At 43.6% G+C, this 18800-nt stretch overlaps 1 protein-coding gene across 6 annotated transcripts in view; it reads left to right on the top strand.

Moving 5' to 3' along the window:
- dzank1 (double zinc ribbon and ankyrin repeat domains 1) overlaps positions 1 to 18800 on the top strand; it is a 140981-nt gene that overhangs the window by 37108 nt on the left and 85073 nt on the right. For all 6 annotated transcript variants that reach the window (XM_068044589.1, XM_068044588.1, XM_068044592.1 and 3 more), the window contains exons 6-10: positions 3603 to 3727; positions 8312 to 8397; positions 11256 to 11373; positions 12531 to 12644; positions 13111 to 13203. In XM_068044589.1, coding sequence (XP_067900690.1) covers positions 3603 to 3727; positions 8312 to 8397; positions 11256 to 11373; positions 12531 to 12644; positions 13111 to 13203 — 536 coding nt within the window. The remainder of the gene's footprint in view (positions 1 to 3602; positions 3728 to 8311; positions 8398 to 11255; positions 11374 to 12530; positions 12645 to 13110; positions 13204 to 18800) is intronic.

Below are 18800 nucleotides of genomic sequence, written 5' to 3'. Positions count from 1 at the left end.
GGGTGGAAGAGTCAGTTACTAGGGGACATGGGTTTAAGGTGTGAGGGGCAAAGTTTAGAGGGGATGTGCGAGGCAAGTTCTTTACACAGAGGGTGGTGAGTGCCTGGAACTTGTTGCCAGGGGAGGTGGTGGAAGCAGGTACCATAGAGACATTTAAGAGGCATCTTGACAAATACATGAATAGGATGGGAATAGAGGGATACGGGCCCCGGAAGTGCAGAAGGTTTTACTTTAGGCAGGCATCAAGATCGGCGCAGGTTTGGAGGGCCGACTGGCCTCTTCCTGTGCTGTACTGTTATTTGTTCTTTATCCTTGCTTGATCTTGCCAACAATCACTGTTTGAATTCAGAAGTCAAAAATGCCTGCTAGGGTGAGGTACTGGAGGCTGTTATTTTTGGAAACCAAAGAGTTAAAATAGATAACGCCTGTAAACAGTTCTGGGGTTCATGGTATGTTGTTAACCCACGTTAAATTAGTGCTGCCTGCTGTTTTAACTGATTGCTGTGTTGGGCTTCACTGTTCATTGACTGCACACAAAAGTAGGAGGCTGGATATGACCTGAATCTGTACTTTGAACAATTGAAGAATGGCTGAACATGCAACAAAGCGTGCGCTAAGGTTTTTGGATAATGCACAGGAGGACTTGGTGCAAGACATCGAGAGGAGAAACATCCTGTATCCACAAGAGGGCAGGAGAGTCCCCAAACATATGCCCAGGAGGTATGAGGAACAGGAGGAGGCTATTTAGCCCCTCAAATCTGTTCCACCATTCAATGAGAACAACACTGATCTGCAACTTGACCGCCTATCCCTTTGCCCCATTGCCCTTAATACCTATGTTTAACAAAAATCTATCAATCTCAGAGCTGGAGCATCAATTGCTGTTTTGTGGGAGTAAGTTTCAAACTTCTACCACCCTTTATCTGTGGCAGTGTTACCTAATTTCACTTCTGAAAGGTCTGGCTCTAATTTTTAGACTATGCTCTCCAGGTCTAGACTTGTACCTGTTCATGACATTTTAATGGTCTTTGTACCTGGACCCCCAAGTCTCTTTGGACCGCCACGGTTTCCAGTTTTTCATCATTTAGAAAGTACCCTGCTGCATCATTTTTAGGTCCCAAGTGGGTGATCTCACATTTTCCTACATTGAAATCCATTTACCACTGTTTTGTCTATTCACTTAATCTATTATTGTAATTTTATGTTTCCATTTACACTGCTAACAGTGTCATAGCAGATTTGGATATGTGGCTTTCGATTCCATTAATAAACATGGTGAATAATTAAGGCCACAAACCCAGATGCTTGCAGGACACCACTTGTCGCATTCTGCCAATTAGAGTATCTGCCCATTATCTCTACTGTCCGTCGCTTGCCACTCAGACAATTTCCTAACCAGGTCAATAATTTTCTTCATTTCCATGAGCTTCAACCTTAGCTAACAGTCTCCATTGAGGGACTTTATCAAAAGCTTTCTGGAAGTCCATGTAAATAATACGCTTAGACATTCCTCTGTCCACTACATTGGTCACCTCTTCAAAAAATTCGATCAGGTTTGTCAGGCATGGCTCACCCTTTACAAATCCGTGCTAGCTCTCTCTGACCAGCTGAAAACCCTATCCTAAACTGTAGACACAAGCAATTTCCCAGCAACAGATGTTAGGCTAAAATTCCCTGGTTTCCTCTGCAACGTTTCTTAAATAGAGTCACACACTCTATTTTCCAATCTAAAGGTACGAATCACTAATTGAGAAAACTTTTGGCAAATTATAGTTAGGGCATCTGTGACATTCTCACCTACTTCCCTTAAAACCCTGGAATGGAAACCATCTCATCCTGGGGATTTGTCACTCTTTAGGAAGAAGTAGTGGTGGACACCAATTCCAGGGGTGTAGCTTCCAGAATATTTGCAGCAGAGGAACAAGTTTAATGATCAGACATGGGTTGTCAAGGTGAAGGAGTTTAATCTCCAAATGGCATAAGCTACCAACTGCACCACTAGCCTCATCCACTCCTCAATTCACTACAGCCCCATCACCAACCTACTAACAATCTCTCTTAATCAGTACTCAACCCTTCAGTTCATATGGTTTACCTCACCCTCCCACATTTAGTGCTGTTGCAACCCTTGCATCCACAATTCATAGCTTGCACACACTGGCCCAAATTGAGCCATGACATCCACATCACCCAAACATATTGCAGGACACTCACTGACACACTTCCTTCTTTCTTGCAGAAGAAGGTGGCACATAACAGGAGGCAGCAGGAAAGAACTGGAGGAAGAGGAGCACACCTGCATGTTTTAAACTCCTTGGAGAAGACTGTGTTGTCCATCATGGGAAGCCGCATCACCGAGGCAGTGGCTACAGTCAGGACTGGAGGGAACGATGATGAGGGTATCTGCATGCCTAATCCTCTTTTTTTTTTTTTGTCTTCCCACTTTTCTCTCATCCCATAATCTCTTCTGACTCTCAAGCGGCAGAGTGTATAATTATGCACTTCTTACTTTCTCCTGTCCCCTCAGTACAACTCAGTGCTTGTCCCTTTTTCATTTCAGACATCCAAGAACTGAAACCTGCCCAGCTAGAGGAGGAAGAAGACAGTGAAGATGAAGATACACTATCATTCAATTTTGACCCACAACAACCAGCTCAGAGACTGCTGGTATTTTAGAGCTTGGATAGAGCAGGGATCTGCACGTGGTGAGACACTGGGCACAAGTATGCAGGGTGCAGGAAAGGATAGTCCAGAAGGCGCGGTCATACAGTAGTTCTGTAGGAGTCAGTTGAGGACTTGGATGGCTCAAGCTTCAGAAGATAACTGGGAAACCTGCCAGAAACCCTGCACCCAATGTCAAGTAGAATGCAGGAGTCCAGCTCCAACATGCACACACCTTTGTGCAGAGCTTGGAGTCCATCCTTTCCAACATGGAATGAGTGGTCACCTCCATCAAAACACGAGGAACACAACATGGTGCATTGTCTGATGGCCGATGTCACAGTTTCTATAGCAGCAGACAGCTTTCATCAAAGCTGCAATGGAAACTGACTGTTGCCTTGCAAACTCAAACTGCTACCACTATGGCTCTGGATATCACTGACAGGAACTACCAGGGCATCACAGCAATCTATCAATCTGTTCTCCAACAAATCAGCAAGATTGCTAAGGCACAGCCCAGGGAGAGTGGCAATGGCTGCATGGACATGAATTTTCTGCCCCCCCCTCCCCGTGCCCACCCGCTCCTGCAATTTCTTTGGGGGTAATTGCCATCTAATCTACCCATTGGGAAACTGATGGGTTTGGGTGCAATGCTGTTTTACACCTTGCCCACTAGTACCCTCCACCAAAATCATTGGAAAGTATTATTGGGTCGGGTGCAAAACAAGTGTTCCACTCAATCCCACGTGTTTCCCCCACAATGATTTAGGTTAAAATTACTCTTGATATATCTGCAGTAAACTTGAATGGGAATTTAAGCTTTACTGAGAAAGCACTGACAAATAACTGTTTAAAAAAGTGTGTGAGAATTTCAGATGAATTGTCTGTACTAACTATAGATGGGAAGTGAATGCACATTTTCATTGTACCTTTATTACTAGAAATGAAGATAGACGACAGTGGTCCACACAAGTTATTTAATGGCCCACGTTTCCTGAACAGTCGGTTAGGAACCTTAGTCCCTGGACATGAGCCAACTTCAGCTTCTCAGTCTCACAAGTCCCAGGTAAATACTTCCTCAGTTTTTTTTGGAATACTATTGGTACAAATAAGGGATCCCTCGGAATGATTTGTAAAGCAGTATTCTTACTAGATACAGCATGACAAAGAAACCTTGAATGGTTTATTGCCATCGCCTGCACCCATCGACCATTTTACAGCCTTAAAATCACTCCCGTTAACAATTCATAGATCGCATCCTGTGATGTTCTTTTAGGTCACATTAGCAGTCACAGTCAATAGTAGCAGTCTTCAATACACAGTCTTTCATTGCTACCGGGTCAAAATTTCATGGCTGCTGTATCAAAATTCCAGAGCTACCTACCTAACAGCACTCTGGGTGTACCTTTATAACAAAGAGTGCAACAGTTCAAAGAGAAGGCCCTGCACCATTTTCTTGAGAACAACTAAGTGTGGGCAATAAACGCTCATATTCCAAGAATTAAAAAAAAATGTTAATGAGGAAAGACTTTGGTCCTGATATTTAGGGGGAGGCAAGGAGGAGAGGGGGTTGGGGGGAGAAGTTCCGGATGGAAATCCAGAATTATGGGTTTCCCAGATGTTCAGATGAAATTAACAGACAGGCGCATTTTTAATCTTTTCACCAGGCTTTCCTGCCTCTTAGTTGTAAATTTGGCAGATTATAGTTAGGGCATCTACAATGGTCTCACCTACTTCTTTTAAACCCTGGGATGGAAACCATCTGGTCCTGAGGATTTATTGCTCTTTCCTGCCATTAATTTCTCCATTACTGTTACCTTGCTTATGTTAATTTTGTTGAGCCGCTGTCCCTGATTCATTAATAGTTTCCTTGGGATGACTGAACTCTTCCTCGTCGTAAATACTGACTCAAAATAATTATTCAGCATGTCTGCCATTTCATTATTTTCATTGATAAATTCACTTTATCTGTTTTCAAGGAGCCCACATTGCTTCTGACTACCCTTTTTTTCCTAATGTAATTGTAAAAGATTTTTGTGTAAATTTTGATATCCCTTACAAGTTTCTTTTCATACTCCCTTTTTGTAGCTCTTATTATTTGCTTTGTCACTCTTTGCTGCTCTTTGTACTTTTCCCCTATGCCAGGAGCTATGGTTTTTGTATGCTTTTATCTTTTTTAGTTTTATGTTGTTTCTTACCTCTTTAGTTGTCCATGGCTGTCTTTTTTGGCAAGTAGAACTCACCCTTTAGAGGTATAAACTGGTTCTGTATCGCAGACAATTCCATTTTTTTTTTGAACACCTCCCACTGATCTGTCATTTTACTCATTAACAGATTTGCCCACTTTATTGTGGATAGTCTCTTGTCTCATCCCATTGTAATCAGTCTTACCTAAATTTAGAATCTTAGTAGCTGTTTCAGGTTTCTCTCTTTCAAACACTACGTTGAACTTGATAATATTATGATTACTATTAGATAAATGTTTATGCAACATTGGGCTGTTAACTAAATCTGGACTCATTACTAAATCTAACATGACATGCCCCCTCGTTGGTTCCAAAACATATTGTTTCAGAAAACTATCCCCAACACACTCAAGAAATTCATTACCTTTCTGAAATGTGCTCGTCTGCTTATCCCAATCTATATGACAGTTAAAAATCCCTCCAGTAAAACCACTTTGCCTTTGCCTGCTACTTGTCTAATCTCAGCATTTATACAAGCTACCCCTTCATAGCTATGACCAGGGGGCCTATACACAATTCCTGCTACAATCTTAAATCCTTTTCTATTTCTTAATTCTACCCATAAAGTCTCCACTGCCTGCTTATTTCTTGTTATATCCTGTCTTATCATTGACGTGATTTCATCCTTAATCATTAAGGCTACTCCTCCCCTACCATTTTCCCTATCTTTCCTGTAGGCCTTATAACCTGGCATTTTTAGTTCCCAGTCCTCACTGTCTTACAGCCAAGTATCTGTAATGGTTACCATGTCATACACTCCAAGTTGAATTTATGCCTGCAATTCATTCAAAGTGTTCCTTATACTTTGTGCAGTTGTATAAAAATGCTTATTTGGGTCACACACCCTAACTGCTGTCCTTCTGCTCTAATGTTTTACTCACATGTTTCCTGTTTCCTGTTTCTCCTCGTTTAATCACTTTATATCTTTTAGTTTTTCTTTTACCTGCAGTCCCAAAAGCTAATTTCTGACTGTCATCCTACTTTCTACATTCTTTCCTTTTATTTGTTTTCAAACTATTATCTATACCACCTTTCCCACCTGAACCCTCCCCCCTACCACTTACTATTTAAAGTCCTTGTGACGACCCTTTTTACCCTTTCTGCCAGGCCCCTGGTCCCAGCCTGGTTCAGGTGGAGCCCATCCGACTGGTACGGTTCCTTTCTTAATTAGTACTGGTGCCAGTGTCGCAAGAAATGGAATCCCTCTTTCCCACACCAGTCCTCAGCCATTTGTTGACCTCCCTAATCTGTTTATCCCTACGCCAATTTGCATAATCCAAAAATTGCAACGCTTGCGGTCCTGTCGTCTAATTTGGGTCCTAGTTTCTAGTAATCTCCAAACAAGACCTCTTGCCTACTTGTATGGATCACAATGACTGGATCCTCCCCGCTATCTCCAATATCCTTTCAAGCCAGTTTGGGTTCTCCCTCATCTTAGCACCAGCTCGGCAACAAAACAATCAGGATTCTTGATTTTGCTTCCAAATGATTCTATCTGTCGCACTAATTTTTGAATCCTCTACAACTACTATATTAGTTGTCTTTCTCTTTCTTCTTCTTCTCCTTCTGCTCCCTCTCCCCCTCCCTCTCCCTCCCCCTCCCTCTCTCCCCCTCCCTCTCTCCCCCTCCCTCTCTCCCCCTCCCTCTCTCTTCCCCCCCCTCTCTCTTCCCCCCCCTCTCTCTTCCCCCCCTCTCTCTTCCCCCCCCTCTCTCTTCCCCCCCCTCTCTCTTCCCCCCCCTCTCTCTTCCCCCCCCTCTCTCTTCCCCCCCCTCTCTCTCCCCCCCCCTCTCTCTCCCCCCCCCCTCTCTCTCCCCCCCCCCCTCTCTCTCCCCCCCCCTCTCTCTCCCCCCCCCTCTCTCTCCCCCCCCCTCTCTCTCCCCCCCCCTCTCTCTCCCCCCCCTCTCTCTCCCCCCCTCTCTCTCCCCCCCCCTCTCTCTCCCCCCCCCCTCTCTCTCTCCCCCCCCCCCTCTCTCTCCCCCCCCCCCTCTCTCTCCCCCCCCCTCTCTCTTCTCCCCCCCCCCTCTCTCTTCTCCCCCCCCCCCTCTCTCTTCTCCCCCCCCCTCTCTCTTCTCCCCCCCCCCTCTCTCTTCTCCCCCCCCTCTCTCTCTTCTCCCCCCCCTCTCTCTCTTCTCCCCCCCCTCTCTCTCTTCTCCCCCCCCTCTCTCTCTTCTCCCCCCCCTCTCTCTCTTCTCCCCCCCCCTCTCTCTCTTCTCCCCCCCCCTCTCTCTCTTCTCCCCCCCCCTCTCTCTCTTCTCCCCCCCCCTCTCTCTCTTCTCCCCCCCCTCTCTCTCTTCTCCCCCCCTCTCTTTCTTTCCCCCCCCCCCCCCCTCTCTTTCTTTCCCCCCCCCCCTCTCTTTCTTTTCCCCCCCCCCCTCTCCTGCTCCAAGGTGCCATGGTCAGCATTCTGCCTGTCCTTCCATAGACATGGGTCGCAAGTACATTGTAGCTGTTGGATAGGATCAGTTTTTGTGGTTCCTCAGTCTCTATTTCACCTGGGTTCCCCTTACTCTGCTCACTATTGGTCACACCAATCCCATTCTCAACATATATCTCTCTGTAACTGAAGTGTGGAGCAAATTATCTAGAAACTGCTCTCCCCTGTGTGTCTCAGTGTCTCCATCTTGCACTCTAGCTCAATGACTTTGAGCTGCAGAGATTTGAGACTGAAACTTCTGCTGCAAATGTGTGCACTTGGGACAGTCTCTCTCTTCACAAACTCCCACATACTGCACTCCAGACACATAAGCTGCTCTCCAATATCATTATCTAAGTTATTTATATTGGCGGGAGCTGAGGTGTGCAGGCACTGAATTTCGCGCTGGCACGCCAGTTCCCCAGTGGGTCATTTTCCCAGATACAGGTTTGGTGGGTGGGGGTGTCAGATGCATTTAAGGGGAAACTAAATAAACATATGAGGGAAAAAGAAATAGAAGGTTATACTGATAAGGTTAGATGAAGTTGGGTGGGAGGAGATCTGCATGGATCATAAATACTGGCATAGACGGTCAGGCCTGTTTCCATGCTGTAATTTCTATGTATTTCTAGGAAAGAATGGCAGAACAGGCTTGAGAAGCTAAATGACCTACTCGTGTTCCTGTGTTTGTAAAAACGTGCTTCCTGTGGGCTGATTGTATGTGCTAGAGGAGGGAAAATAATATGCAAGTACCTGAGAACAGAGAATATACTTGCACCAACAAGTGGAATTTTTCTACCAGGCCATATGGCTCAGCTAGTGGGTAGGTTAGCAAGACAGAAAACTAATAAGACCAGGAAGGAAATCTCAACTTCCAGACCTTTTGGGATTCTTTCACAGACTGTGATTTGAAAAAAAAACTCTCTTTTATGTGTTTTATGTATGAGAATACTTGCACCTTCCCATTTGTAACCTTTCTGTACTCTCCAGTTGGTTGCTTCCGTTGATGCAATTCCTCCTAGGACCCTGAGCAGTACGCAAACCATGAGAATCCAGAGGGAGACTGACTTTCTGAAGTATGTAACTGTCTTCCAGACCAGATCCTCAAATATCAATCTTTGCTTGTATTGTTTGAATTAACTTACATGGTCAAATGCGCCTATAGTCAGTTGGGAATTTTGCACATGATCGGGTGCGGCTCACAATTGGAGGAGGACCAAATCCCAGCATTCTAATGGTACCCTAATCCATTACTGTATTTGCTTTGTTTTCATTGTTAATTTTCTTCTTGGTCTTCTGAGTCTTTGTTTTTGCCTTCTTTAGGCATGGTTCAGAGAGATTTACAAACCAAAATCATTTCAGGTAGTCAACGACTTGGAGGATTGTAGGGAGATTGTGACAATTTCCATGGCCCTTTCCTTGTATAGGTCTTTTTGTGTTTAATTATATTAAATAGCTCTTAAAGGGCAATCAACAATTAATGTTTTATAAGAATATTGTAATTTATTTATATCATTAAGCTTCCCTCTGCCAGAATAGTCAGGACTGTAGTTTGAAAAAAAGAGATATGAATGTGTAAAATAATCATGTAATACAATTGTATACAGAGTAATGATTAGCAGAAAGGGACAAAAGTCAGATGAAAGGAGCTTGTTGCTTAGGTGTGAATTTCTTCTGCAAAACATGCAATTTTAAAAAAAAACTCATTTTGACCATATGCAAATATAACTATTTTTTCCAAGAAAAAAAATAATAATTGCAGTTGATTCTGCATGTTAAGGTCCCAGGCTGACCAAACGATCCTCCACCCTAAACACTCTTCCATTGGATGGGCTTTTGGAGCACTGTTACGGCGATTTAAACGACTGCAGCAGTGAAACATCTTTTGATTTCTTCCCAAGATATAATATTGCAGGCCTGTAAATCTCACCTTCAAAAGGCAGACTTAATATCCAGTTTGAGAGAAAAGAAAAAAAAAGACACTATATAAATAGAAGTCTATCAAGACCTCAGGACATCCCAAAATGCTTTACAGCTAATGAAATATCATTGACATGTCCACCATGGCTCAGTTGGTAGCACTTTTGCTTCTGGGTTCAAGTCCCACTCCAAGGCTTGAGTACAAAAAACATGGCTGACATTCCAGTGCAGTACTTAAGGAATCCTGCACTGTCAGAGATCAGAGATGCCATCTTTTGGATGAGATGTTAAACTATTTCAAAGAAGAGCAGAGGAGTTATCCCCAGTGTCCTGGCCAATGTTAACCCCTTAATATCACAAAAACAGATTATCTGGTCATTATCACATTGCTGTTTGTGGGGGTTTGCTGTGTGCAAATTGGCTGCCATGTTTTCTACATCACAATAGCGACTACGCTTCAAAAATACTTCATTAGCTGTAAAGCACTTGGAGTCATCCGTTAGTTATGAAAAGCACTATATGAGTGCAAGTCTTTTTTGTTTCTTTATGTTTGGATAGTAGTCACTTTTGTAATATAGGAAACACTATAGCTAATTTGAGCGTAGTAAAGGCCCACAAACAGCAGTGTGATATTGACCAGTTAATTTGTTTTAGTGATGTTTGAGGGATAAATATTGGCCAGGAAACAGGACTCTGCTCGCCAAAATAGAGCTATGAGGTTTTTTTTACATCCATCTGAGAGGGCAGACAGGTCCTTGATTTAAACTTGCATCTGAAAGACCGCACCTCCTACAGTGCAATACTTCCTCAGTACCGTACTAGATGTCAACATAGATTTTATGCTCAACTCTCTGGTGTGGAATTCAAACCCACAGTCTTCTAACTCAGAGACGAGAGTGCTACCACTGAGCCACAGCTGATCCTTGCCAGTGCGATTCAATCCATGCCACACCAGTGTGTTTGTGGATTTTAATTTCGGGACTTCGTTGAGATTTTCTGTGGATGGTGGTATTCGTTATGTTTTCAGGATTTTTTCCAGAAATTTTAAACCAGAGGTGTAGTTTTACTTTATGCTTGTTGTGTAGAGGTCTATCGTACTTTCACATACTTTCCCCTGTCTTACTTCCTTCTGAATGCCTGCTCCTGCCAACATATAAAGTGAACCAAAGGTAGTAACTCTATGCAATTAAAGCTTAAATATTTATCTACATTCAAAATAAAAAGCTGCTTTAGGTTTTCTTACAAACTGCAAGCAATTGTGGGAGGGGTATACATTGAGGTTAAAGTAGATTGTGACATTGGCCTGGTTTTATCCACAAGGGGCTCTAATTTATTCTTTATAATCTAGTTGTATTCTATTCAATAAGGTGTGTAATTTCAGTAGCCAAATGTTGTCCTTTTTTGAAAGTGTATATAAAGAAAGAAAGACTTTGTACCTATTTAGCATCTTTCAAAACCCTTAGGGCATCCAAAGTGCTTTGCGTCCAGTGAATTAAATCTGATGTGCAGGCACTGTTGGTATCGAGGCAAACTAGGGAATTATGTAGGGAAGAACAGCATTGTGGGAGTATATTAACAACCGCAGAATGTTCATGCGTTGATCCATTTAGCAAATGGTATAACTCGCACAGCATAGACTCTGCCACGCATTTATCCAAAAACCGCTGTGATATCCATAAAATATTATGCTGACCTGTGCTATCCATAAACCATTGTATTGATCTGCGATATCCATAAAATATTCACTTGGGCTTGTGATATCCATAAATTATTACATTAACCTATGTTATCCACAGACTATTTCATTGGCTTGTGTTATCTATAAACCATGACATTGTGCTGTGTTATTCATAAACCATCGTATAGGCCTGTGTTATCCATAAAGCACTGCTGGAAACAGACTCCTGTACTGTGTAGAATATTCAGTTTGCTATGATTTCTTAGTTGGTGGTCGTTGCCAGTGGGGAGGGTACATGTTTGTTCCTACATGTGTCTATGTAACTTAATTTTTTAGGTGTGCCTGTTGCCTTGCTCCTCGTCCATCAGATCCTTTTGCACGTTTCTGTCAGGAATGTGGCTCACCTGTTCCTCCAGTGCCAGGCCGTAGGCTTCCACCACCTGAAGGAGCTCAGGTTGGTAAGAACTGAAACCATGAACTAATCCTGCTTATGTAACTTGCATTTGTATAACACTATTCATGACCTCAGAGCACCCCCAAGTGCTTTATAGCGAACAAAGGGGCGGCGCAGTGGTTAGCACTGCAGCCTCACAGCTCCAGCGACCCGGGTTCGGTTCTGGGTACTGCCTGTGTGGAGTTTGCAAGTTCTCCCTGTGACCGCATGGGTTTCCTCCGGGTGCTTTGGTTTCCTCCCTCATGCCAAAGGCATGCGGGTTGATGGGTAAATTGGCCATTGTAAATTGCCCCAAGTGTAGGTAGGTGGTAGGAGAATTGAGGGCAGGTGGGGATGTGAGAGGGAAATAGGATTAATGTAGGATTAGTATATATAAATGGGTGGTTGATGGTCGGCACAGACTCGGTGGGCTGAAGGGCCTGTTTCAGTGCTGTATCTCTATGATTCTAAAGTACTTTTGAGGTGTACTCATTGTTGTAAGAAACGTGGCAGCCAATTTGTGTACAGCAAGGTCCTTACAAGCAGTAACATAAAAACAAAATACTACGGATGCTGCAAGGTCCTACAAACAGTATTGTGATAATGACCAGATAATCTGTTTTTTATTAGTGAGGTTGGTTGAGGGATAAATGTTGAACACTGAGAGAACACTCCAGCTCTTTTTGAATATTGTCATAGGATCTTTTACAGGTCAAACAGGGCCTTGACAGTGAAGCAGTTCCTCAGTACTGCTCTGAAGAGTCAGCCAGATTTTATATTCAAATCGCTGGAGTAAGACAACCTAGTCCTCTGAACCCACAATCTTAGAGGCAAAAGTGCTACCACTGAACCACGATTGACTCTTTGGCCTCCAGGTTTAGGGGCTGAAATTAGGGGAAGAGAAGGATCAGCAAGGGTTTCCACTATTTGATGAGTTCTGTTGGAAACTACGGATGTTTGAATGTTAGTTGTTCAGCTGTGTGGAGTTGCCACAGTAAACTAGCCACTGAGCCAAGAAGGTAGCTGGCACCTGTCAAACGGTATCTCAAAGCCTCCAAGAAAAAAGGGATGTATAGGGGGGCAAAAAAATAATTTAATGAATTATGCTGGTCAAACTGAATGACAAGGAAAGAAGCACTTTATCAAAAATCTGATAAAAGTCTGGTGGTGTTTTGCAGATGGGTCTTTGTGTGGAATGCAAGACAATGGTCCCATTGAATACTCCAACGTGTATCGTGTGTGAGGCCCCTATAATGCCTCAGTTAAAGCCTCAGGCCAGCATCCGTCTCAAGGTAAATAATATGACTTGTGCTCAGTGTGCGAGAAATAGACACACTAAACAAGCTTTGTTGGAACAACCTCACTGATTAAAGAAGGTTATTCACTGGATATTGATTTTTTTCAATCAGACATCACACAAAAAATCCAATTTATAAAATAGCTGGCCAACAAAATTGAAAACTTCCTTGAGTGTCACCAATACAGCTGATTAATAAATGAATTGTCATATTTCTCAAATAACATCTCAAAAATATTTGGCGGTGGGGAGTACATCTCACTTTACAAAATAGTAATGTTACTGAGAAATGAAGATTTATCCAGGAATAATTTTCAACATCAGAGGATTTTTCAATGTAGATATAACAGGCAATCAATTTATGAAAATTACCCTCCTTTTGTACAAAAGTGTGGTCCATTGGACATTAATACGTTCTGAAATGTGCATTTTTAATAAGCCATGCAATGCTTTTTAAATAGGACAAGATTATTTGTCCATCTTGTGGAACAGGCAATCCATCTAATATCCAACACTGCGTAACCTGTGAGACCAGGTTGTCGGAATCACTGAAGGTAAGATGCTGTTGCTCCGTTTAATGAGTTTTACTAGAGATGGAGTTAAGAATCTTATGATTTCCCTGCTAACTGCAGTAATGAGGGAGTGCTACACTGTCTGAGGTGCTGCCTTTCACATAAGGGTTAAATCAAGGCTCCAATCTGCCCTCCCGGGTGGACCATAAAAGATCTTATGGCACTATTTAAGAGAAAAGCAAGAGAGTTCTCTGTGTCCTGGCCTATACTTATCCCTCAACCACCATTACTAAAAATCAGATTATCTGGTCGTTATCACATTGCTGTTTGTTGGACCTTCCCAGTTTCCTACATTGCAACAGTGAGTACACTTCAAAGCTACTTCATTGGCTGCAAAGTGCTTTGGGGCATCCTGAGGTCGTGAATGGCCTTTCTGTTTCTAACTCAGTGAGCGCCAATGTCAGTCATGTAGTAAAACAGACTGCACAAAAATCCCATCGTTCTTTCTTGGAATTCCCAAGTTGAGGAAAGCGCTTTGGTTTGGCAAAGTAGATGGGAACCAGGTATGAGATAGAAGCTTCAAGTGTTCCATCAGATAGTGGTTCCCTGAGTGTGCCATTGGAGTCTGTTAGAAGTCACCCAGGACTTTGCACTTCCTGGTCATGGGTTTCTTTGGGGGGAGGGAGAGTTAACAGTAATTGTGTTTTCAAAGAAATTTGCTAGGAGAAATCTCTTTGGTAGCCTCATTCTGGAACATACAGATCTTAGCCTGTAGCTCAAAAAGCTGCGCTTCTTGGAGCACATCTCTGCGGTTTATGGAGACTGGGGTAGATCTTTACTTCATGTGATGGTGTAAAACTGGTGATATCAAGGCAGCAGCCCATTTTACATCTGCCATTGAAGGCAATGGAAATAGAAGTATAGATGTATGTAAAACTGGCTGCTGACTCATTATCACCCGTTTTGCACTATCACACAGTCAAGATCTACCTCACTTAGTACAAAGGCCAGATCGGGGGCATCTAGGCTAAGTGCAAGACCTTTAGTCTCGTCGACATAGGAAAAGCAACAGCTCTGATCGGGAGGCCAACCATTAGCAAAAAGGAACCTTGCACATGACCCAGAATAGCTATTCAGAGTCCAGCTTGCAGCTGCAATTGGATAATAGTCTGCTAATACAATTCATTCTGTCATGTGTAAAAAAAAAAAGATGCATTTGGATGCTCTGTGTAAACTACTTTAAATTTTGAAGACCTTATTAAATTACTTAAATACAGAGTACAGCATATGAAGCTGAAGAAAATTTCACTTAATTACCTGCAATGCACTTGGGCTATTGTGAATACCTACTGTTATTTGCGTGTCATAACTTGCGTGTCATAACTTGCACCTCATGCATATGAATTTTTAACTTACAAGATGTATCAAGATCGGTCTAGTTTCATATTTAACAATGCAAATTAAGTTGTAGGATACTGTGGTGGGAATCAAAACAATGCAGGGCTATCGGGAAAAAGCGGGAGAGTGGGACTAACTGAATATCTCTTTCAAAGAGCCGGCACAGGCACAATGGGTTGAATGGCCTTCTGTATTGTATGATTCTATGGATGTGAGCTTATGACATAAAACTGCCTATAATATGGCACTAAGTTGGGAGCTTCACTCAGGTGCCACAAAACAAAAAAAGTGATGTGGGAGAATTACAGTGAGCTCAACTGTAGTTGGAGTCGAGCCAAATTGTTAGGGCAAAGTAGAGGAAGCATTCCTCTATATTAATCTGTAACCTATGTTACGACCAGGTGAGAAAGGTGTCCAGGGGTCCCTTTCAGCCTTCAGGTCTTACTGTAACAGGATTTAATTTTAAAGACAGTGTTTTGAGCTCCTCACACCGTGTTTTGAGCTCCCCCTTGGTGAATCCTTGTTCACTGCTTTCCAATTATAAGGCAAAGAAATGAGAACAAACAGGCTTTCTTAGGTTTAAAGAAGAAAAGTGAAATTTATTAAAACTTCAACTTAAACTCTAATTCAGTTAATGCCTATGGATACATGCCACGCCCCACGCTAGCATGCATACGCGATACGCACATGCCAACAGAGACAGAAAAGAGCAGAAGAAAAATAAAGTGGAGAGGTTTGAGGCAGTATCTGAGAATTTCTTGTTACTGTGCTTCAAGCTCACTAGATTCCTTGCTTGTAGGTAATTCTTACTTTTCGTTGGGGCCCAGTATTCTTCTTAAACCTTGTTCGCTATAGGAGACTTTTCTCTCTTGGGGTTCCTTTGTCTTCAATGGATTCTGAAGTTGGTGAGAGCAGACAGGAGAGATTGCGGTGAGCCAGCCTCAAGAGGTCTTTACAGTCCAGGAGCGAACAGCTTTCTGAGTTCAATTTCTCTGCAGCCAATTTAAAACTCTCAGTTCAAAACTCTGCAACAGCCAGTTAGTCATGTGACTAAACTGGTCTGACCATATCTTCTGTGTATTGGGAGCAGGGACTGGTTCTTTTGTTCCAACACTATCTGCTAGTCTGCAAAAAAATGTCTTTCTGGCGAGGGGTCTGGCAATTCTTGTGATAGGCCCTCTTTTCTTCCCAGCAACAATTTTAAATTTAATGTCCATGTGGCAAAATTAATGTGCCTAATTCTGCATAACACCTCCACACCCAGGGGAATGAAATGTGATTTTAAAAAAAGGGCACATTTCATTAAAAGGTTTGAGAGAAATATGAGATTCATTTCCATTCAATCATAAATCTTAAAGCCTTTTAAAATTGTCTTTTCTGGGTGCCGTGCTGCTTTAATTTCCTCTTTTTGGCATCCCAGTAACCATGTGGTTCTTTGGGGAAGCTTTTCTTCAGCTTGCCCATTGCCTTGACTGCCTAGGGTCCAGGTTCCTGATGAGGTCATTTTTTTTTTTTCAGGTGAGTTAGTAGAGGGAGGGTCTATCCTAAACTCACTTTCAGTGCTTTACTGAGTCATGCAGAGGCTTTTGACTTCAGGGGATGGGTGGTTTCCCTTTCCTCTGACTGTGGGGGAGGATTCTTTGTTAATCTCCCCTTTGTTCTCTGGGACACTCCTGCCTGCAGGTATTGGTGCAGACTTGACTGCACTTTCCTGTGGCACTTCAACTAGGTGAGGCAGCACCCTCATGGTTTCTGTGCCCACTAGAGGTCTTTCTTTGTCTCTGCAGGTTCCTGCAAATGCTGTGAGCAGCTGTGGTGGGGTGCTTCTAGTGTCTGCAATTACATAGGAGGATGTGGGGTCTAACTTTTCATAGTTTTCATATTTGGCTGACCGGACAGTAGGGGTTTCATCCGGGATTCCTCCAGGACTTCCTTTAACCTGCACTCTTGGTCACTTTTACCCCTCCTCTTTCTAAACTTTTGCCAGCCGTGTGCCTGCCTGTCCCCTTTTGTTCCCGGCGGAGGTCCCTTACAGTTCACCAGCCCTCTGCTGGGGGGTCCTCCTAACCGATACAGGACTTAGGGGTGCAGGTTTCACTGGAGGTTGGGGTTTCCCCTCAACCTGGCACATGTGGAAACTCCTGCAGTATGCCACCACATCTTTGTGGAGTTTTAGCCAGTCAAACTGTTGTCTTATGCGGGCTTTGGTCTTTCGTATACCGGCATGTACAGTCACTGTAGTCTCGTGGGCCCTTCTTAATATTTCTCCCTGGTACCTCTGTGGCGCCACTAACTGGTAAACTACTGCCCACTCCTTGCTCTTGGGTCTGTGAAGAGAACTCCATTACCTCATTCTTTAAATAGTAGCAATCAGGGATTCCCTCTGCTTCACTTTCAGCCTGGGCAGCCTGTGCTAACTCTAGCAATACTGGGTCGGCTCGCTGAGCCTCAGCTAGGGAAAATCCATTTAATTCATTCCCTGGGTCTCTTAACTTTCCAAAGAAAATCTCGGAAAGGCAGACCTCATGGTCATCTGCCTGCAGTGCCAATGCAGCCTCCTCTTGGGGAGCTGGTTTGATCATGCCCTGATCCATCACACATTCAGGGAAGTTGCAGGAACCATCTCCTGCCACTGCCCTGTCTCTCTGACCTCCTGTGGTCTTTCACTACTGGGAGGGGGCTACCACCTTCACCCCTGCCAGGTCATTACCTATGAGCAGGTCAACCCCGTCCACAGTCAAACTAGGGACAATCCCTACGGCCACCAGTCCCGAAGCTAGGTCGCACTCCAGGTGCACCCGGTGTACAAGTACAGGTAAACACCGCCCTCCAATACCATTCACCACCATTTTGGTGTTCACTGCACTCTCTGGGGGAAAGGTCAGGCTATTTCCCAGTAAAAGGGATCTAGTGACCCCTGTGTCCTTGAGAATCACAATGGGCTTGCTTGGCCCATTCGAGGGGTATGGGTTACTTTCCCTTCAAACACAAAACCCTGATAACTTTCAGGAATCCTATTAAATTTTCCTGCACTGGCCACAGTAAGCTTCCAGGATACCACTCTTACTGCAGTTAAAGCCACAGCTTGTTCTGCTGTGCTTTCCATTCGGGTCCCGAATCCACTGAGCGGGTGTGCCCTGATTAACCTACCGGTTTTCCTTTAGTTTCCAGCAGTCAGCTTTAAAATGCACTGCTTTATTACAATGGCAGCACACAGGTCTCCAGATCTCACTCTTGCTCACAGCACCTTCATTTTTGGCTGGAGGAGGGCCCCTGTGTCTCCTGCTTTCCTTTCTCTCCAGGACTGCCTGGGCGGAGATCACCTTCCCACCCCCCTTTGTCTTTTTCAGATTTGTGGGGGTGATTAGGAAAGATTCTCCCTGGGAAACCGACTTATAAATTAAAGCAAACTCATCGGCCAGAACGCTTGCTGGGCTCCCTGAACCTGCTGCTCCTCTACATGGGTCTTTATTGTGAGTGAGAGAGACTTTTTAAATTCCTCTAACAGAACTACTTCCCAGAGAGTCTCATAGCTGAGCTGTATTTTTAAAGCCCTCAGCCACTGGTCAAAATCTTACTTCTTTCAAACTCCAGATAAGTTTGATTGGCTTGCTTTTTGAGTGCTCTAAACTTTGGCAATAGGCTTCGGTTACTAATTCATATGCCCCGAGGATAGCATTTTTGATCAGTTCATAATCTGATGAGCTCTCATCTGGCAACAAGGATAAACCTCATTGGCTTTTCCAGTTAGCTTGCTTTGTAGTAAAAGAGACCAGGTCTCAGCTGGCCATTTTAGCTGCCTTGCCAGTTTCTCAAAAGACAGAAAAAAACGTTTCTACATCTTCCTCATTGAATTTTGGAATAAGTTGAGTGAGTTTTAGCAATTTTGTCACCAGCCCTGAATTATGCTCCTCCATATTGGCCATGTTTTCACTTGGGTTACTCTGTTGCCCGCTGGTTAACTCAAGCTGCTTAAGCTCTCTTTCTTCAGATTCTTTCTGGAATATTCTTTCTCTCTCTGTCTGTCTCTCTGTCTGTCTCTCTGTCTGTCTCTCTGTCTGTCTCTCTCTCTGTCTCTCTCTCTGTCTCTCTCTCTGTCTCTCTCTCTGTCTCTCTCTCTCTGTCCTCTCTCTCTCTGTCTCTCTCTCTCTGTCTCTCTCTCTCTGTCTCTCTCTCTCTCTCTCTCTCTGTCTCTCTCTCTCTGTCTCTCTCTCTCTGTCTCTCTCTCTCTGTCTCTCTCA

The sequence above is a fragment of the Heterodontus francisci genome, chromosome 13 (genome assembly GCF_036365525.1).
Source record: "Heterodontus francisci isolate sHetFra1 chromosome 13, sHetFra1.hap1, whole genome shotgun sequence".
Lineage (NCBI taxonomy): Eukaryota > Metazoa > Chordata > Chondrichthyes > Heterodontiformes > Heterodontidae > Heterodontus > Heterodontus francisci.
The sequence above is the reverse complement of the archived record's forward strand: the minus strand, read 5'-3'. Positions and strand labels throughout refer to the sequence as shown.